Below are 21,461 nucleotides of genomic sequence, written 5' to 3'. Positions count from 1 at the left end.
TCTGCTGCTCCGCTCTTCCTTTGTGGTGTGTTAATAAGATCAAAGTGAATAAAAGCTGACACAGAAGATGAGTATTATTAAACTAGCTCTTTATTCATCTGGAAGCACCATTTCCATTTGATCTCACATCCGGCACTCAGTGAAGCAGTGTGTGAGGTTTAATTCCTCTGAAAAAGTGTGTGAGTTTAATGAAGATGGATGCTCCCGTCCAGTGTCTTTGTTAGTCTTTCTAACTGTGGCTTTTACAGCGAGCACCACAATAATAGCCTTAATATCCAGATGTGCTGGATAGACATTCCCACTATCAGGCAGGTGCAAGATGGCTCTTTGCGCAATTTACAGCAGTGTAAAGCAGAGAGATTCCAGTTAATATGCTTATTTACTGCATTCCATGCAAACCATCAGTCATGATGGCAGATAATTTGCCATCTCTATTTGACAAACTACTTGGGTTATTTTTATTTCTGATATTATTATTATTTTTCTGTCAAAAGACTGACAATTCAAGGGCTCAACTCTGTCCCTGCAACTGACAACACAAATACTCTGTTTGCCATGTCCAACATGAGCCACAAGGAGGGTGGGGCTTAGACTCACCTGTGAGGCTTTCAAAAAGGGCACACATTTCCCCAAAACCTAAATCGCCCAACTGAATGTAAGTGAAACTCAGCTTAGTGCAGTCAGACAAACACATGGCTGAAATTATTATTATGATTGCAGAGTTTGCTGTCTGGACCCTGAGCACATCACTCGCACATCTCGGATATCTAATATAAAGATGTTGGGGAATGATGAACCCACTTATCCTGGAGTCTACTGGGAGATGTTGTTCTCACAGCAGTTGTGTTCATTGACAGGCAGAAGGAGAGATGGGAAATTGAATCTTAAATAAACTGCCAAATTAGGAGGGTGTGTTGATGACAATTGAGGCGAATGAGGCATGTCGTGTGTCTATGTGTGTTTACAGCAGTGCAGCTAGAGTCGTCTAGTCTGAACTAGCTCACAGGCGTTGCTCCATTTATTTTAGAACGTTGTATTGATAGTGACAAAAAAGGACTGTACACTTTTGGACACCGTCTTCTATATCCCATCAAATATACTGTTCTGTTTTGCTCATCTATGTGCTGATGAAATATTTTCAGTAGAGATTCAAACCAGGGGGGGTTGCACAATGTCATGCACTTTATAAATAAAAAAATATGTGGCTTAATTCTTTGAATAACTAACTGATTTCTATTTTGTTATTCGTGACACTGCATGAGTTGCACGTTCATACTCCTGTTGACGGATTTTGCTGGGAGGAATTTGTATCCCAGCTTCCAGGGAGCGGAGCAGTCAGCAAGGAAGGCTCCGTTTGGTGGTGAATCGGCGCTCAGCTCTCTATCCGGGAATCTGAGTTCACAGCATCACAACCGGAGGGTCATTTGTCAGGCTTATAATCCTGTGCTTGAAGAGGGAGCCGACACGCTCATTAAACTCAGCGTCCTTTGTAAGCAGAGGGTGAATTGTTTGCTGCTTTCTTAGTTATGTTGTCTTTTTTGGCAACTATCCAAGAGATTTTGTTTTGCATTCTATTCAAATGATGAATAATTGTGATCTACGATGCTGCATGCTTCACTGTTGTATTTTACGCGCATGTGTGTATTTTATTTTTTTGTTTATTGGAAAACTTTGTTGTGATTTGTGAGTCTGTTGAGCTCTGCAGCAGAGTGTCCTAATTGTGCATTTGCTTTGCTGCATGGCCATGTTTGTCTTTGATGCTATTTCACAGGCAGCAGCCAGCCTCTGCTTCAAAGCTCGGTACCGTGTATGAGCATGAAGGGATGTCACTGTGTGTTTGTGCAGAGCTGCAGTTGGACAACAGTACTGTCACTCGCCGTTTTAATGCTTGTCCCTCTCCCTCCCGTGTAGCCTCACTCCCCCCATTGTCTAAGACTGTGAGGTTTGTTAGATCTGGAATTATTGGTGGACTGTCGACTTTCTACTGGTTTGACTCTCATTAGTGTCTCTTGCTGCTTTCATGCTCAACATGTTTTATATATATATATTCACATTTTTTCACATTTGTTGTTGTCACTTTCTTGGCATGAGTTTGTATTTCTTCCGCTGCTTGTGCATTTTCCCATTTCCATCCCTTACTGGAGCTGCACCGCCCAGAGCCGCCAACGCTAATTCAGGTGGTGGAAGACACGGTGACCGTCCAGCTGCTGGTCTCACCTTTAACCAGAGGAGACCTCCTGCATTTGGTTGCACCACAGGGAGAAACTGGTCAAAGGTGATCTGGGGCTGTTTGATGGCTCTTTAAAGCAGGCCGTAGTTGAGCTGAGCCAGCGAGCAAGCACTCAGCTCTGCTATTTAGGGTCTGAATAAAACATGGCGGGTTAGGCAGCATGGAATCCAGCCAAATGTGCTTCTCATTATAGCTCTAATGTATGCAGTCTAAATGAGGATTGCTTTCTCACTGAATGCAACACGTTTCTAAACCCGGTTTCTCCTCCAGGCCAGTGTCATCAGGGGCCATGCTGTACCCAATCGCTCCTCATTTCTAAACTCAAATCAAATGCAGCCCCCACCATAACACTGTATGTGGAATGTAGGAACATATTTACTACATTTTGATCGCTGGGGTTTCTTACTTAGGTCATTGTTGGCTTGATATGGGAAAGCAGCCAGGCCAATCAATAATGCACAATTAGATGTCACTTAAAGACCGGTGGCCAGAGGACATGTGGTTGATGAGTGCATAATGAATGTTTAATTTCCCACTGGTGTGCACGTACGTGTATTTGTGTGTGTACTACTTCCACATTTTTTGTCAGGAAGCCTTGCCTTCTGTCTATGACCAATGCTTTTTTCGTTGCTTATGGTTGTGTTCTTATGATCCGAATCACTTTGCTAAAGCAGCAAAGTACCACAACCATCCGTGCATGCACGCTTGCTGACACACCAACACGACAATTATTTTTCGGATCCTGCACGGGAACCACGTCTCGTTAATTAAGGCTCAATGCAAGGCCTTGCACTTCCACCGCCGCCCGCAGGCCCAGCCTTGAGCTCCAGGCCCACTGCCCCGATACTGATGATTTAATAATGGAACTGTTGAGAATGTAGGTCTGCGTGTTTCCCCAAAGCCCATGGCACACGCTTAATGGATTCTGTCGTTCTGATCTGACTGGGTTTGACAGTTGCAGATATTTATTATGTATGGAGGATTGTAGTAGCTTTTATGGGTGGCAGCGTAGCCCACTTAACAATGTCGCTCTTGGTTAGCAGGCCAACACGGTTGGATACCAAAGAACCCAGAGGTCCGTGTCTCTGCAGTGTTTCCCACCATTGTTCTTCAAGTGTGAGCATAGGTTTAGACAAGTAGGCACTAATGGTCCTATTGTGTAAGTACATGGCACTCATGGGAAGTATAAAAAGCTTGTGAAGTAGAGGCAAATAAAGAGGAGTGCTGTATGTCAGGAAGGAGAGATGATTTTATGGAGGAATTGGTCAGTCTGTTTTCGCCCGTCTGGAGGGCCACACGGGTCACAAGACCATTTCTTACTTTTGTTGCCGATGCATCTGTAATCCACCAATTTATATATGGGAGTATGATATTTTATCTATGAAAGAGGCCAATTAAGACAGAGTCATGCAGAAGCTCAAAGGTAAGCAAGTGTAAGTGTAGTTATAGCAATGCATGGCTTGGCAAATGCGTTTCCCTGGTTGGCCAGTTAACCTTTGGCTCAGCATGAACCTTGCCCAGTTTTCTCTCTCTCGGATGCTCCTGGCGTCGGGGCAGAAAGAGAGAGACCCTGTGTTTGTGAGCCTGGGAGAAACAGCAGACCTGATGTGTGTGGCAGATGCCAACCGTTTTACCCATGTTTTCTTGGAAATGTCTTCAATACACTCTCAAACAGCACAGCCATACCCTGAATCATATTCCCTCCGTCTGGCTTCCTTCCTATCATTTTAACCAGTCATTCCGTATTTCACTGGCCTTTCTGAATGCACGGACGCACCATATTTCACTGGCTGCAACTATCCTTCCACCCCTCCTCTTCCTGCTATAGCCTCAGTCCAAATCCAGAAAAATAGCTTTCATTACTGCTGCGTGACTAAAGGGCACATTTGTCAATGTGGCATGGTTTCTGTATCTACTGATACCTCCTCTGGTCTAACCCACCCCCTGGCAATACTGTGCGTCCTGCTTTCAACCTGCACAGCCCCTCCTTTTCACTTTCCCTTTGGTTCTCCATCCCTTGGCATGATCTCAAGTCTTATCCCACCTCAAGCCCAGATCGTTTGCTGTCGAATCTTGTTGACATGTCTTCACAACCCCATTACACCAACTTCAGCCCTGCCCCAGGGGGGAAGAGAGCATGTATTGAAGGATAGCTGCTGTCTGCTGCTTATTCCAGATTACTTGTACATCCAAAGAGAGACTCAGGAAGATGAATCTGGCCTCCCCACCATCAGTGGTGTTACCCGAGCTCATGCTGGCTTACCACTGCATAGCCAATAATGGCAGAGCAGCCCCTGCCAGGGTAGATGTGCAGCCAGTAGGGCAGTGTAACATTGTAGTGTTATATTCACAATGTCAGAGTGGGGGGGGGAAGCATACATGTAAGCTGTGTCTCAATTTAGGGACCTTTGAAGGTCCTGGTTTGAAGGATGTACAGGTCCAGGAGTGCTGTTAAATGAGATGGAACGGTCTGCATAGACAGTAATATTCTATCAGCAGTAATCGCTGAAGTCATTCAAGTAAAAGCTGTCAGTAGTAGTAATAACTGCCGTATTGGTGAAATATAATGTAGTTGTACACTGTTGTAGTAGTGGAAGCAGTACCAATGATGACTCAAAAAGAGATATGAATTTACATTAAATCTTATATTGTGTGCGTGTGTGTGTGTGTGTGTGTGCACGTGCATGAATGACTGCATGTGTGTGTGTGTGCAGCCTATAATTATTGTTCAATTGAGATGCTTCACTTTTACTCTTAAGCTACTTAGGGGCATCAGTTTCCCAGCAGAGGCTAATTAAAAAAAGTATGCATTTACTCCACTCTTATATCTTGAATTTGCATTGATAGCCTCCCCTCTGAGTGGCACAGTGGCGTAGTGGTTAGCACTGTCGCATCACAGCAAGAAGGTACTGGGTTTGAATCCTATCTGTGCAGAGTTTTTATGTTCTCCCTGTGTCCGTGTGAGTTTTCTCCTGTTCATTCTGTTTGCGCTAACTTCAGAGCCACGTACAGTATTGGGTTACATAATGATCAATCTTCACAATTACATGAAGATAGTAATATAATATATTATTTTTCTATTTCCTTCTATTTCACCACTAAATCCAGATTTCATACTTGGCTTTTCACTAAGCAAATACCTGTTTAATGCATCTGTGATGTGTGAAATTGGGTGACTTAGTGCAATCTGCAGGACATTACAGTCACTGCTGTCTGCCTACTTAGGAGTTATCTCTCTTGCTGTGTGTGTGTGTGTGTGTGTGTGTGTGTGTAGGTGGGCGTGTGTGTGTGTGTGTGTGTGTGATATGAGGAGCAGGCAATGAGGGAGGACTCCTTCCAAACCAGAACAGTTCAAGTAGTAAATGTGAATGCTGTTCTGGACTATCCTGTCTTCAGCTAAACTGCTCTCGACTGTCTAGGAGGAGACAAGCTAGACGTTCAGCTCGTCAGCACAAGTACGGCTTCCATGTGCGTTTGGATTTGAATGTATGGCTGACTGAACGTCTCTCCACAATATCCTTTTTCCTTTTAATGTCACGTATCTACACTTTATTTTCATATATCCTCCCTCCTTCAGTAATTTTTTTGGCTTCTTTAAAAAAAAACTAAATAATTAACTGTTGAACTTTCAGTATGATATAACGACATTATCATCATTATCATACCAATCCACAGAACATTAGTTTGTTTGTCCTTATGGTGCATTCTCATGGTTTTTGTCGACACTCTCTCCATCAAACAATTGTGAACACCACCAAAAGATGATAGAGCACATCCTCCCAAATATGAAATGTTAAGGATGATATAAAAAAGTGCATAACAGAGAATGTCAACCATTGAGAAAGTAGGAGGACAAAACCAGAGCAACAAATAAACCGCATATGTGATGTTATCTGACCTTAACAGATGTCCTAGTTGTTGATTCATCATCATCATAATGATGATAATGAACCCTCAGTATGATATGTCAGGTATCATGTTGCAGTCTTTGTTTTTTGTTTTTTGTCTGTCTTCAATCTAATCACTTAAAGCAGCTGTAAATGGTGGATGCTGAACGCCAGAGTTTGGAGTACATACCATGTGTGGATTATATCTTTATCTACATTCCTACTTTCCCTTGGTTTTAATTAGGCAACATCTTATAATAATTGTCTTCCCAAGCTTTTTCTGCCTTTTCCAGCAACTTGACAATGTTGCGTGGGAGGGCCATTGAACATGCAGCATTCTGTAAACCGTAGAGACTTGTTACTCCTGTCCTGAGTGGTGCCCTGTAAGAAACTTATTCCATTGCTTTATCTCAACCTTATCATTTAGCTAATAGCACTTCTTCACTTCTCCCTCAGATAATGCTGCAGAGATATTTTTGCTCTCCTGGCATGCTTAGAATTTCTGCCTTCAAGCTACTACTATATCCCTGCACCAGCTTCATCACCACCATAATACTGCGCTCAGCAAAGGCCCACAGATGTCATTGGACACATTTAATGTTTACTGTAAAGCCCATAAAGTGATTCAATATTGGCCGTGTTTTTCCCCAGTTGTTGTTTTTTTCTTGTGCTGTGAATATTCATAATTAATATGGCTGAGTGATAATTCATTTTATATGCTTCCTTATGATTTTAGAGCCCGAATGGAAAATATAGTTTTTTTGTTGTTGTTTTTTTCTTGCGTGGGGCATTTTGGATTTGAAGGAAACATGGTCGAAATAAGGCTGCCCTTTTGCCCTGAAATGTTATGAGTGGAGCTGATCATGGAAATTATATTCTTTCCAAACTGCAGCCTAAAGTTAAGCAGACAAAAGAGCGTCCCCATATGTTGCTGCTCTATCTCTCTTCCTTCATTCTATAACGGTAAGGTATCTTTCCATTTGCCCCCAAAAGCTACCCCTTTTTTTTTCATGTTTCAAATATAAAATAATCAGTTTTTCCTCCATTACCCAAACTGAGGCAGTGCCTCATGTCAGATTGAAGGTATTGTCAGCATCCTTTGATCTACCCTCAAGATAGTAATGTCAAGGTTTCATCCTAAATTGAATGACTTACATTGGACAAATCAGACACTTCATTCCAAAAGGGATCAGCAGCCCTTTTGGAATTTCACAATAACCCTGCCATTGTTTCCTCATCATTCATGGAACAAGGCATCACCTTAGGAAAAACAGACAAAGAATGATGCACTGTTAAGAGAATGCAGAAAACAAAAAACATACTGTTTAAAAAAAAAAGCTTTGAGGTCTGACTAAGAAGATTTTACCATTTTGACCGTACTTCATTAATTCATTACTTACGGTACAAGCATTTGTGACACGTAATGTTGTTGATTTCAGAAATAACCAGTTAGTACTGGTCCTTCTGGTATGAACATCTGACATCTCATTATCAAATTAATTTGTGTAAGCAAGACCTCTCAAAAACATCCAAATATTATATTGGAAAAACAATTCTTCCCGTTCTCTTTCTATGATGAAGGACATAACCTCTATCCTCACTATTATAAATAAATATTATTGACTGTTTATAACCATTAAAAAAACTAAGAGGAAAGCCAGAGAGGAGGAATGATCCTATTGGCCGGCAGTACCGCATGTGTTATCTCTGCCCATACATCATTTGACTCTCTCCAAAAGCCTCTTCTGAATAGCCATACACTTAAATAGCCGAGTGAATTCATTCTTGTTGTCAGGACTCTTGCCAAATGAAGAATATATGCTCCTGAGACCTTGCTCGCCAGTTAGCATGTCCTGTGTAATGGACAAATGTCCACTACAAAGGACATTCTAACTGGCTGGGTCTCAAGAGGATATTACTCCTCTTCATTCATCCAGACAGAGCATCTTCCACCATTTCACCAAGTTAGCGTGGACCAAAATTTGGCCGCTGTGGAGTGGATCCCCAGCTTCAGCTTCAGTTTGCAGCAGACGGTTTGAACAAGGTGAGGGTTCAAAGGAGGATGCTGGTTGAAGAATGGCACCCTCTCATAGAGACCTTTATGTGACCAGTTTCCTCTACAGAACAACAACTTTCACCATCCCTGGCCTGCAGCCTGCCTCCTCCTGCAGCTCTTCCGGCAATGCCCTCAATGCAATGGGACAAAGTGACTATGCTGGCAAGACTGTAGTACTGACCGGCACCACCAAGGGTCAGTTTGGAGCAAACACACCTTGATATTGATATGACAGGACTTTCCAACCGATCTGATGTATGTACGTTTAGGTAATTATTGTAATTCTCCTTTTTTCTCTACAGAAAGACCAGAAATAGAAGAAATCCCGTCAGATGCTGACTCAGTCGTACAGAGTAAGTCTTTTATCATGAGCCCCCTGGAAAAGCTCTGAAGGACTTGTGGGAAATTGCTGTTTGGAGAGCAGCTAGCTTCATTTAGCTAAATCATGTTAATGTATGCACCTCCAAGGCTGTTAATGTTTGCTCTACGAGAGTAGCAGTTGTCATAGCACCCACCCACACTTCGCCCTGCTCGTCTCTGCTCGTTCAATAAAGGAAAGAGATTGGGTCAGTTTTTATCTTTGCAAATTTCCATATTAAGCCCTCTTTAACATCCATTGTTATGCATTGAGATAATGCATCTAATGTTTTATGACCTGGGGTCAAGTGCACTGCCAGCCTATTTGACAGTTGTGTTCCCAGTGGGTTTTAAATTCATGCTGGTGTTTAATTCACTGGGATGCTTCTTTGGAGTGTGGTGGAAAAAGAGGCTAGACCAGGCAGGTAACGGCGATGATATATGTCCATCCGTGGACATGTTTCATCCATCACTGTCTGTCTTTATATTTCTGATTTCTCAACATAATCCGAAGGACACGATTCTAAAACATGATGCAATTGTCAGCTCAGCCTCTCTCTTCTCATTTCTTCATGTCCCTCATTCTATCCATCTATCACGTCGCCTCTTCTTGTTCTATTTCTCCGAGCTTCCACCTCTTGCCATATTCATCCTTCAAAGATGTCAGTATTTTATCCATATCTTTTCATCTCCCCTGCTACCTTTTTTGTCCTTCTCTTTTTATTTGTTCTTCACTGTGAAGTTCTCTGTTCTCTATCTTTTATTTTTCATTCCTCACCTTCCCCTGTCCTCTATTTTGCATGCATTTTCAACATTTACTTTACTTTCCCTCTCTTGCCATTTTTATTGTTTTTTTTGGGGGGGGGGAGTCAATCAGTTTCAGTGCTCGTGAGTTGATCCTCCTTTTCTGAAGTTCTAGCACTGAGCAGTTATTTTCCTCATTCTGTTTGCCCTGTAGGGGGTACAGAAAGCAATGTTTTGGATGGAAAGAAGAATGAAAAGGAGTTGTGATTTGAGGCCCTGCAATAGAAATAATAAGGAAAAATGTATGAGAACAGAGCCAATGTGAATATTTGTTTTTATTAATTAAATAAATGAATCTTTTAGCTGTGCACAGATTGATACCTTCACAATTCACATTCAAAATACACATCAGCAGTGGAGAAATAATCATTTTGTATTTAAAACATTAACAACAATTTTAAACTTTAGGTGGGAGAAAACAGAGCACTGTGTTCAAATCCACACAGTCAATTTGTGCACAGCTGTAAGAGTTGCTTCAGCCAAATCAGTCTAACATAATCTGCTTCTTCATTTACCAGTAGTCACGTCCTCTTAAATGCAGATAGGTTCAGTTTTATTTGCCAATATTTAGTTTCCCGCACACATCAGTGCAATGAAGCTGATTCTCACAGCATTGAAATCAGCATTGAAATCATCAACCTTGTTGTTCCTCAGACTTCATTTCCATCTGTGTTATATTTTATCCTATCTTCTCTTTAGTTCTAATTAAACCATCAAGTCTCTTACCATCCATTGTGTTAAAGCAGGAGATAAAAATCTCAGAAAACTCAGAGACAGATCTACGAAGGTAAATTTAACTAAACCTGTCTGAATGGTTCGATTCTTTTCAAGGTCTATAGGAGGATAACCGGGTACAGCAACCTGAATTTACTGCATCATCTTCTGCCTGACTGTAGCACATGTGGAAAAGTAATTTATCTGAAGTCACTCGGGGTCAGAGCTAATCCGATGTTATCTCCTCATGTCTCATTCATTTCAGGAAAGCGCCCATTATTATTACCCAACCGCTGACTGCGTCCTGCCTCTCGGCCCACACCCTGAGGAAATACGCAGGCTCGGTGAATAAATAAACAAACAACAGTTTTCACCTCCTGTCCAAAGACACAATGCTTTCTCAGTCAATCAAGGCCTACTGTATATTTGTCATTTTTGCAAATTGTGGCAAACAACTGCAAGATTGTTTTTGGAATTAATGTTCATGTTTGATGTCAGCATTTCTACATTTAATCTGAAATAATGTATCTTTGCATGTCTATGTTTTGTGTGCCCTTATATATCTCACCTACCGCCATGTGGACACCCTATAGGAAGATGTAAGAGGTGGGGTTTTTTGCACCAAGACATTCTCACTTCCTCTCCCTACTCCCCTCTACCCTTGTTTCACTCTGGGGCTGACTCATCACCGGGATGAATGGAAACCACCTTCACACCGTCAGGTCTGTGAGCAAAACTCCAAATGATGAGATGATGAGTGCTCCTGTTTAATACATTTTTCACAATTGTCAAAATAAATCATTGCTAAAAGTGGACAATATACAGCATGAAGTGTACACACATATGCACCTGACCTGTCTCATCACCAAAAGCAAATTTGGCATTCTATTCTATCGTTCTATAACAACTTCCAATCTCTCCCTCTGCTTGTCGATGCAGCTCCCTTTCCACCACCCCAGCATCCACCTCTAGGCTCTGTCCAGGGGGCTCAGCAAAGTGTCTTCATCACTTCCTCATGTATTCATATAAACATGTCAGTAGGGAGTGATGTGGTCGGAGACTAGCTGCCTGGAGCCTAAACTCAGACATGTTCTGCGGGCTGTTGGAATAAACTCATGAGTTATATCACTGAAAGTCTACATAAGTGCAGCTGAGATGAAATGTGTCTCTCAGCAGGTCACCCAACGAGAGAGGGAGCTTATGGATGTTCGACAACCAGGGAGAGACTCAGATCTTCCTCTTGAACTACGAGGATAATTAGTTTAGAATGAGAGCAGAGGGGAAAACATGTGACCCAACAGGAGTCATTTCCAGATACTGAATGCATAGTCCTTTATTTGATTGTTTTTGAAAACTCAGCCAAATTGAATACACCAGTCATTAGAGTACAATGGACCTCGAGTGATTGTAAATGTCAATGAAATTTACTGCCGCTGTCGTTATCATTCTATTGCAATAATTTTACTGAAATGACTTGTGACCAAGGGCCAGACAGAATCACGATGCCTCAAAGATTTTAAGCAATCAAGAAGGTCATCAGGATATTTTACTTACCACCACCAAATACCCCACAATTAATTTATTCTCCTCTTTGCTCCATTATTCTCTTTTAATGCTCTGATAAAGGGAAACGATGGATGTATAACCTTTACCCTTTCACTTAAAGCCAGGTAAAGGTCACTACCACAACCCCTTCTTACTTCGGCCTGCAGGTGAACATGTAGACTCAGTAGACTTTAAAAAAAAAAGGGCTGACAGTGCTGGGGCAGAAGGCAGCATAGACTCACGATGCCATCAAAGCAGATGGCAGCCTTTTTGACCCAAATTCCTCCACGTATCCAAATGAGAGCTGGTCCCTCCCCTGTCCGACACAAAGAGTCTCTGTCCTCTCTACAACGGGAAACCCTGCAAGGGCTTTAGTGCAATAGTTGTATTTACCATGGCTGTGACTTCAGGAGCTAATGCAATATCTAGAGCCAGACTCTAATCCTGTTTCCTCTTGAAGTTCAGCTCACAGCATCAGTGGGGGAGAAAAAACGATGCAGTGGGTTTGACTCGCTGAGGGTGGGGAGTTAACAAGAACTCAGAACAGGAAGAGATGCTGAGCTGCAGAGGCTTCCGTGGCTACTGCAACAACAACAACAACCACAGCAGTTTGAGGAAAAGACAGTAACATAGTTTTCTTTTACCATCCGTTTCATCGTTTATTTTGATTTACAGATCACTTTGAAAACCAAATTCACACAGAACAATTGAAATTACAAAATATGAAAGGTAAAATGTATTAAAAAAAATAGAACAAAGATTATTTCTTGTAATTCAAGATAAAATCAAACCGTTTAAAATAAAATGATCACCTCTGTGAAGCTCTACATTAGCACTGTAGCACTTTGAGCTAAACATTGGCATGCCAGCACTGACAATGCTAACATGCTGATTTATTGAGCTTGCTGTCTTGGTTTATTTACCATATTTGGAAGGCCTGTTTGAAGCATTTGCTAATTTGCATAAAAAACAAAGCACAGCTGAGTCTGATGGGAATGTTAAGTGTTACAGATATAATGTCATGAACTGAAGTCAGTAGATGCGTCCTGGGGGGACGTGAATATTTGCACAAATTCACGTAGCAATCCATGAAGTTCTGCCTTCACCCTGTTCCTGTTTCCAGCTTCTGCTTTTCCCTCCAGCACAAAAAGAAAGACAGGTATACTCTTCATCCTCCTCAGTAGAAATGCCCTCTTTCACATTATTCATGTGGTCTGCTTCATGGTTTACTGAGCTGTTGCGCTGTTTTTGAAAAGAATTATTCATAATTAATCATTTTCAAAGCATTATTAGCCCTGAAATTATTGACTTCCGGTATGAGAGCGGTGATCATTTAATCCTGATGTTGTTGTTGATGTTGACACATTTGTCCAAACATCAACGTTCTGTTAAACAGAGCCTGCCCGACTGCCAGGAAATACATCTCAACGTTTCACTGAGCTGTGTTCCCTCAATTAGGCTTGCTATTCTCCATCACGAGCCGTCAAGGTGTGTTTGTCTCATTAATGAACAATTGTTTAAGTTCCTGTCAAGCTGACTGCTGTGTTTAAACCAAAGCCTGTACATGATGCATCTTTCCAGCTCAGGCTGGAATGGTAATCTCCTAAACTGAAGCCTTGACAGCTCAACACTGTGTGTCAACTCACATTTTTCCTTACTCGCCTCAAGAACATTTTGATATATTGTGCTCAGAGGAATCTCAAGAGAGTTTGAGACATGCAGGCTGCATGGGTGCCCATTTAAGTCAAAAGAGGAATTAATAAGGGAATTTAATTACCTCAGCTCGAGGAGTGTTTTGGCATCTATTTTTTTTATGTCTCACCTGAATGTCTTAATTTCTTTGAAAAACAAATGTGAAACTGAATAAAGCTCTTTTATTGCTGAAAAAGATTGTGCCCGGTTAGTGGCAAATTAAATATCGGCAAATCATGCCATGTTTTCATTTTCCCGAGTTTTCAACATGATCTAAACAAGAATCCCATCGAACGAAACAAAACATTTTGCAAATTCAACAACAATTTACCGCCAGTTATTAAGACTTTAATGATGTAACACCATGCATCTAAAAGCATTGCATAAGGGATTTAGTGATATTTTTTGATCACAGATCTTTTGAAGATAGGCTGTACGTGTATGGACTCAATCAGTCCACATACGATGTCATAAGTTAAAACAATATTATACCACAGAAGATTACACTTGCATAGTATTAGTATATATAGCCTGGATTGCAAGTAAAACAAGCAGATATTCATTCTTATCTAAAACATCCCACATTGACGGTCCACACGTTTCCCTCTATGAGAGTGAAGGCTTTATTAAACAAAATACAAATCTGACAAACAGTACTCTCCTGGTATTTGTCCCCAAAGGTATACAATACATTTTCAGCAGCTTTTTACTTTCAATCCCACTGAAGCCCACACAATGTTTTTTTATTTTTCATATGTAAGCACATTTGAATTCGTACATCCTTCAACATCTCACTTATTTAAATGCACACTGACTCCCACGAAAAGATGAATAGATCTGCATTCATAAATCACTTCATAAACAGTGATTGTTAATGAGACAGGTTACTGCTTTTTAAAGACTATGTATATATGACTATATATATGATTAAATGAATGTATTGCCATATGCTATACTCCATGAATATACTGTTTAAAGGCTCATATTCATGCACAAAATAAATTATGTGTTGTGTGGAAAGATAGAAATCCTCATTCATTCATACGTTTTCTTAACCGCTTCATCTAAAATTTGGGTCGTACCCACAGTGGCATGAAAACCCACAGTAAATTCTAAAATAAATGAATGCAAAAATGAAGAAATAATTGAGAAAGTAAATGTAACATAAAATCATATGATCCTACATCAATCACAGAAACATTCATCTGCTAGTGTGCATGAAATAAAGGCTTTGTCTGCTCTAACAACCAAATTAAATAATGCTCTGGGTCACAATGGCGTACACCAATCCTACATAATACTGAATATGCTGAGAAATCTGAATAAATAAATACTCTTCAACAATAAATACTAAACCACATAATTGCAATATTCTTCAGAAATGAAATTTAACTGCCTGCAAATTCAAATGCAAACAAATTCTTCCACCACGGCCATGCATTTCCTTTTTGTGCAGAGATGACAGATGGATCTGCGGTCAGAGAAAGCAAGCTGCACAGAATGACAGACAGGCAAACAATTCAGTAGAAAGGAGTGTACTGTCTGTCAGCAATACAGAAATAAAGGAGGAATACAAGCCACCGTGCAGAACGATCACTGAACTGCAAACAGGGTGAGCTTGCATGGCTGAAAAACTGGAAGCAAAAGAACAGGAAGGAGGAGGCCATGTCATGAGACAGAGTGGGTGAGCGAGAGACTTGGAGTTCAGACAGTCGGATGAGGAAGTACTGCACATGGGTGTGGTTGGTTACGAGTTGCCATATCAGTCTAGCAGAAGTGACACACGGAGGAAGGCACTGCGGATGATGAGGCAGTGGATAAATCCCGGGACTACAGCACCTCACAGGATGGATAATAAGGTAAGCATAACAGCCGCGATGGATGACCACATATCAAAAGGCCGAGGGCTGTTTTGATGAAGCAGACTGAAAGGAGATTGATGGAGGACGACAGACAAATGGATGAACAGACAGAGGAGAGTGAGTGAGAGTGCTAGATGTGATGACAGTCCTGCAGGTCAGGCAAGCGAAGGGGGATGTGGGGGGGGGGGGGACACACCGACAGTGCCCAGGGGACACAGGCTCCATCTTGACATATGCTCTGGAGTGAAATGAAGATTGGCATGACCTGCTAATCTGAGCTATCACAGCTCATGATGTCCACAGACACTCACCCGTCACAATGTCCCAAGCCCGGAGGGCGGGCTGCCACCAGAATAGGTCGAGGATCGAGATTCATTTTCCGCGGGGGGTGGATTCAGAATGAGCCACTGGCCTAGACCTCCATCAGTCGCTCCACCTGCCTCGGCTGTACCTGCTCGGAAAATCATGCAATATTGGACAATTTTTTTGACTACTTCTGTTTTTCTGTCGTGTTTTGTTCCAAGCTAGGGACAATATGTTGTGAGGGGGAGGAAAGAGTATGTTTTCCCACTGATTCAGAGAACGCCACACACCAGTGTAGGATTTCCTTTATGTAAAAAACAAAAGCCATTTTGACACATCCTCCAATGCCTTTTTTTTTTAATTGGTGACAGCAGCAAACTTAAAAGATATGATGAAGTCTGATCAACGGTGCCATGAAGTCAAACACATACTTGTGTGGGAGGAGCGCGTACATAATGTGTGTCCTCCATCACTCATGTTTGTCAAATAGACACAAGACGTGCGGTTATGATGTGTGTTTCCCATAAAGTTTCACATCTAAAGTCATGGTCTGTTTTCTGCCATGCCGTGCGGAGTGTGGGTGCTCATGCCTGTGCGCTTTAGGAGGAAGGAGAGATGGTCACGTTGTGCAAAAACCTCGCCATGCACTCAACATCCTGCTTGGTAGAAATGTGCGGTACAAAATGTTCTCTTGCATCAATAATCTGAGCAGATCATTCAGGCACATATTGAGTGGTTGTGGTCAACTTGCACTCATGTGTTGATTAAACATTTGTAACTATAACTAAAGACACATTGTATACGCCGTGTGCTAATGAGCAAACATTTCTTATGGATGTTGAATGTCTGCTTCTGCCCTTTACAGCAGATATTTTAAAAAGCTCTCTGTAATATCTGAGGGGCAGTGGTTGGCTTTTCAGATCTTAGATGAAGAGCTTGAGCTCATTTCCGTCTTTTGACCAGGAGTTGGGATACTGGTTGTCACTGTCTGTGTCATTGTTTCAACTCCTCTCATCACAACATGTTTATTTCTTTCAGATCTCTTTGGTTTCCATGACCTCTTTCCTGTTTTTCATATTACAAGGTGAGGGCAAAATTTAGGATTCACTTGCGAGTCTCTGCAACCTTTGTTGAACAGCGACCTCTCTGGTCACACATCGTAAATGCAGGATAACGGCGAGGATGCAGAATTACATCTGAATTATATCTAATATATATATTATATGTCAATGTTTAGCCCATTCAAAAGCAGTTGATTTGCTGTGTCGAGCATAAACAACAGGATCCAGCCATCTATCTTCTTGCCACTTTTCCGCTTTGCGGGTCACGGGAGTTGCTGGAGCCTATCCCAGCTTGCTTTAGGCGAGAAACTGGGTACACCTTGGATGTGTCGCCAGCGCATCGCGGGGCAAACTCCACACCTGTTAGGATTTGACCCCGGTGCATTCCTGCTGCGCTGAGGTGACAGCGCTACCCACTATGCCACCCAACATATATTCAAATGGACAGATTTTACATTATTACTACAGCCTCTGCAACAAGAAAATTCTTTATAAGAATCTGAATTAAAACTTAGCTGAACTGGATCCTAAATAGGGAAATATATCTTTTGTTGAATAACTATCAAACTAACGATGCAAATTAATTCAGTTTCTGTAACTGCTTGTTGTGGAGAGAGTATCTCAGCTGACTTTGTGTGGGAAGCGGGGTTCACCCTGGACAAGTTCACAATAACATAAACTCACCAGAAAAGTCAAAGGTCTTCACATGGATCTGAACCCATGACCATTTTGCTGTGATGAAGATGTTATGCAAGATATCATCATAAGTCTGAGGACATAGCTGCAGGTGTGACTGATACCTATGACCTATAGAGAGGGAATATTAAAAAGAAAAGGAAGATTAAAAAGTCCAACTTAAGCTTCCAGTTAAGGAACACTTGTTTACAAAAATCCACAGATAATATATCCGGCACGCTAAAATGCTGATGTGGGTTTATTGTGCATGTGAGAACAGCCTTAGGCCAGGAAAGTCGTGATTTTGTACAGCTGCAGCTCTAATCTGAAGGTGCTGAGTGAGTAAACAGACAACGGCCTCAATGTTCTTCACAAAACAGTCCAGCTCTGTTGTAGCCAGAGGTTTTGTGAGAGCTACTTCTTTGCAACTGTGTCACACAGCCCCATTCATAGGACTAATACTGAGACATGTTCTCACTGCTTATGCAGACATCTCTCCCCTGCAAGGTCGGGCGCATTCTCAAAATATGGCCTCTGTCTCAGCTTTGTTTTAGTCACAGGAAAGAACAGTGTTCTTTGTTTAGTGTAAACTGCATTGCATTGTGGGCTCTCCATGCATCTTCCTCTGATTTGTGTTGCTGGTCATTCAAATGTGTGTGTGTTTTTCCTCTGCAGTGTCAGGATCTGAGCGAGCCACAATCACAGATCGAACAGAGCCAGCGACCATCAGAATGGCAAACACTCTTAATATGACCACTGCTCAGAGTCACACTGGTACTCATATAGCTAGCTATCTATCTATCTATCTATCTATCTATCTATCTATCTATCTATCTGTCTGTCTGTCTGTCTGTCTGTCTGTCTGTCTGTCTGTCTGTCTGTCTGTCTGTCTGTCTGTCTCTTACTGTTCCTATTACCTATATTTTGGTTTGACTTTAATACATTGTCGCATTTCTGTCCCCGCAGCTGAGAGTGTCGAAACAAGGAAACCACAAATAAACCCCGTTTCCTCTGCAGGTAACAATCTCCACGCTTACCCTCACAAATATGAGCAGTTGGTGGAGCCAGTGAATTTGGCTGACAGATAAAGCAGGAACACCCCCCTACGCTATAACGTCCCTTCACACAAACAGCACAGGCTTACAGCAGAATGTTCTCATTACGCATGCAGTGTGCTTTAGAATTATGTATGAGGTAATTAAGAAACGTTAAAGTCTGTGTCCTTGTTGAGATATAGGAAGAAGTATTTCTGCAGCACTGCAAGAGAGGGTGATGAGAGAGGACTCGGGTGAGAAGTGTCAGCCCAAATTTCTTCTGAGAGTCATTCCACTGAAATGCTAGGAAATTCAATTAAAAATTGAGTTAAACATAAGAATGCAACTGCAATTTTATGAAGGGTGATTAAATATGGACTCATATGGCAAAGATGAAGAGTCAATATATTCCCCTGTACACTGTTCCACTTCCAAACATGCAGGAAAAGGAAATTCAAAATTCAAAAACATCACAGAAACTAATGCCTTTTACTGTCTCTTTTTTTCCAGGATACACTGTGACATCCATAACTGAGAAAACCAAAAGTGGGAACTATGAACCGGTTGTCTGGGGTAAACATTTCGTACACCATAGTTATTTTAAATGCCACAGGCGTTGCAGTTTTATTGTTATCTCATTGCAGACTGAACATGTCTCAATTCCCTGACTTCCATGACAAAGGCTGTGGCAGAACAGAGCCCCTCTCCTCTCTTTCCTGTAGATTGCTTGCTTGTACCTCTTGTAAGAAGAGATAAGACTTTTGAGTCCTCATGCTGTGCTGTCTTACCCTCGGTGTGGTTCCGTGCATCGTCACTAGCGTATCAGTGGGGCAGTAGATCTGCCGTTCTATCTCTGACTGCTGCTTCCTCTCGTTTTTCTTCCTTTTGTGTAGAATCTAAGTGGGATGAAGGCTTCAGCTACGGTAAGAGCCCATATTTCTTTGTGTGTTTTTGTATCATCTGTCCTGTCCATGGTTGAGTGTTTGATTTGTGTTTTATGCATTCAGATTATGAGTCCCTCCGTTACATTGGACTGCCAATTGCATCATGTCTTTTCCTCATCGGAGTCATGGTCATTGGCTGTAAGTGTGTCTCATCTTCACTTCACCTTAGCAGTAAAGAAAAAAAAATATGAAATAACTCAAACCGTGTTTTATATTTTAGATTCTTCTCCCACACTCGGCATTGTCTCGATGAGCTTCATGAGGCAGTCATCTGAAATGGGTTTCCAACAGTCTTGAAGGAGTTCCTAGGTGCTGAGCACCATCTCATCCTAAATCATCTTGATTGGGTTTAGGTCAGAGGTCAGGGTTAGGGTTAGCACTACACTAACTAACCCTTGTGTTTCTTGGCCCAAATAAATCTCTTCTGCTTGTTGCTTTTCCTTATTGCGGTGTTTCTTAGCAGCTATTTGACCATAGAGGCCTGAAGGCTGGTGACTCGGATGAACTAATCCTCAGCAGCAGAGGTGACCCTTGGTCTGTTCCTGGGGCGATCCTCATGAGAGCCAATTCCGTCGTAACACTTGATGATTTTTGCTACTGGACTCGGGAGATACATGCAATGTTTTTGCCATTTTCCGGACTGACTGACCTTCAGCTCATAAAGTAAATGTGAACTGTTGTTTCTCTTTACTGAGCTGATTGATTCTTGGCATTGATGCCTTCTAACAGCCACAGGTCAACTGTGTAACCAACCAAATCCACAAATGAACCTTGACACGGCTCACCTGAAACCGTTTCAGACGAAGTGCTTCATGAAGCTCACTGAGAGAAGGCCAAGTAAATAGAGGCTAAAATCATTAACAATAATTCTATTTGTGTTCATTTCGAGGACAGTAATAATCTATAATGTACAAAGTAATAAAAATAAAGAAATCCCACTGAAGAGAAGGTATGTCCAAACCTTTGATTAGTAGTGTATGCCATTGCAGTCCCTTTCTGAATTTTAGGGTTTTAACATTTGCATTTTTGTCCTTTTGAGAAAAATGATATACTTTGTATTTTTAATGTGGAGCGCTTGTATGGCACATTACTTTAAAATTAATTCATTTGTCTTCACAACCTCCCAGTTGTTTTATTCTAAGCTGCCCTTCTCATAGTTTTACTCATCTCTGACTGTAGGTGGCAGGTTTTGCCGTCTGCTCAAGTGCTGTAAAAGATCATCCAAGTAAGTACTATTAGAATCCTAGCGAATTAACGTGACTGAATATTTATATTTTCTTATTGTACAGTATTTGTGAGGTTCATTATTAGTACAATGATGAATAATGATGACAATGAAAGCTGTGGTTGGACTATATTGCAGTCTGCGCACATAAAGGGTGGAGGCGATCACAACCTGCTGTTGGGAAATTTTCAGTTGAGTGAGGAAAGTAATTTATATCACAGACAGCTGCATGATATACAGCAAAGAGTGACTTCAGACGTACAGCGCAGCAGAATGCTGACTAAAGCCTCTGTGATTAATAGAAGATCAATTATAACGGAGCCATTTGTTAGCTGCAGCCACGACAGGCCGATTGTAAAGCACTTTTTTCCCTTATGTGGTCTATTTGTATTTCAGAAATATAAATGATTGCCTGAAAAGTGGTTGAGTCTTTGAATGTCCTGTGTGTTTATTTTCCAGATCATATCGTGTGGTCCAGGGATGAGGAGACAAAGCATGTGTGCATATTGAAACAGAAAAACACTCGACCTACACCTGGCAGCGTGTGTGTGCATATGGACTAACTGCTTGTACGCTGCTTAGTGACAGTGTCAAAACACACATCATAGGGACAACTGAAAAATCTGTGACCATGAACTGCTATAGCCTTTGTCAAAAGTTATTTCGGCATTGCACTAAAAGTGTTTTTTTTTTTTATCTTGACACACAACGAAGCAATGATTCATGTTTTAATCACACCTGCAGGCATGAAGCAGTCTTGTTTCGAATCATCTTTGCATCTGATCATGCAGGCCGGATTTGTATTAAAGGTTCTGAAGAATAGCATCTCATATTTTACAATCTCGCACATCACTTGTGGTCTGCCAGGATCTGAACATGAAGCTGGGTAGTTTTCCTCTTTCCTCTTTCAGTCTCGACAAAATGTGATGTTTAGTAAAGGCTGTCTAAGCCTCTTAGTGGCTCTGTGCTTGTAAATCAGTAAAGCCCTAGATTAAACTCGATCCACTGGCGCATTATCTCTGCATCCATATGGCAGTGAAATGATGCAGGCAACAAACTTGGAGAAACCAAG

General features: G+C 41.5%; 2 protein-coding genes across 2 annotated transcripts in view; both read left to right on the top strand.

Annotated features, from left to right (window-relative positions):
- nphs1 (NPHS1 adhesion molecule, nephrin) overlaps positions 1–11,314 on the top strand; it is a 30,018-nt gene extending 18,704 nt beyond the window's left edge. The window contains 15 exon segments of the mRNA XM_068758334.1: positions 577–655; positions 1,324–1,500; positions 2,145–2,222; positions 2,224–2,275; positions 3,720–3,855; positions 3,857–3,883; positions 4,396–4,488; positions 4,490–4,532; positions 5,541–5,698; positions 8,241–8,368; positions 8,476–8,526; positions 8,851–8,955; positions 10,034–10,121; positions 10,314–10,392; positions 11,225–11,314. Of these exon segments, the coding sequence (XP_068614435.1) occupies positions 577–655; positions 1,324–1,500; positions 2,145–2,222; positions 2,224–2,275; positions 3,720–3,855; positions 3,857–3,883; positions 4,396–4,488; positions 4,490–4,532; positions 5,541–5,698; positions 8,241–8,368; positions 8,476–8,526; positions 8,851–8,955; positions 10,034–10,121; positions 10,314–10,392; positions 11,225–11,314 (1,384 nt within the window).
- A 3,748-nt stretch (positions 11,315–15,062) lies between these two features.
- On the top strand, positions 15,063–21,201 carry fxyd5 (FXYD domain containing ion transport regulator 5). Its single transcript, XM_068760407.1, has 9 exons — positions 15,063–15,144; positions 16,489–16,534; positions 17,862–17,960; positions 18,153–18,203; positions 18,731–18,793; positions 19,114–19,143; positions 19,228–19,302; positions 20,344–20,389; positions 20,849–21,201. Exons 1-9 carry the CDS (start codon positions 15,088–15,090, stop codon positions 20,871–20,873), a joined length of 492 nt encoding a protein of 163 aa, XP_068616508.1. The 5' UTR covers positions 15,063–15,087; the 3' UTR covers positions 20,874–21,201.
- Positions 21,202–21,461: the final 260 nt, after the last annotated feature.

Source organism: Brachionichthys hirsutus, chromosome 3 (assembly GCF_040956055.1).
Source record: "Brachionichthys hirsutus isolate HB-005 chromosome 3, CSIRO-AGI_Bhir_v1, whole genome shotgun sequence".
NCBI lineage: Eukaryota > Metazoa > Chordata > Actinopteri > Lophiiformes > Brachionichthyidae > Brachionichthys > Brachionichthys hirsutus.
Note: the sequence above shows the minus strand (reverse complement) of the source record. Positions and strands in the feature narration are given on the sequence as shown.

Coding starts and splice junctions, on each gene's coding strand:
- fxyd5 (XM_068760407.1), top strand. CDS start 15,088: ATGATGAGGCAGTGGATAAATCCCGGGACTACAGCACCTCACAGGATG. Junction 18,794..19,113: donor CTATGAACCGGTTGTCTGGG/GTAAACATTTCG, acceptor CCTTTTGTGTAG/AATCTAAGTGGGATGAAGGC. Junction 20,390..20,848: donor TGCTGTAAAAGATCATCCAA/GTAAGTACTATT, acceptor TTTATTTTCCAG/ATCATATCGTGTGGTCCAGG.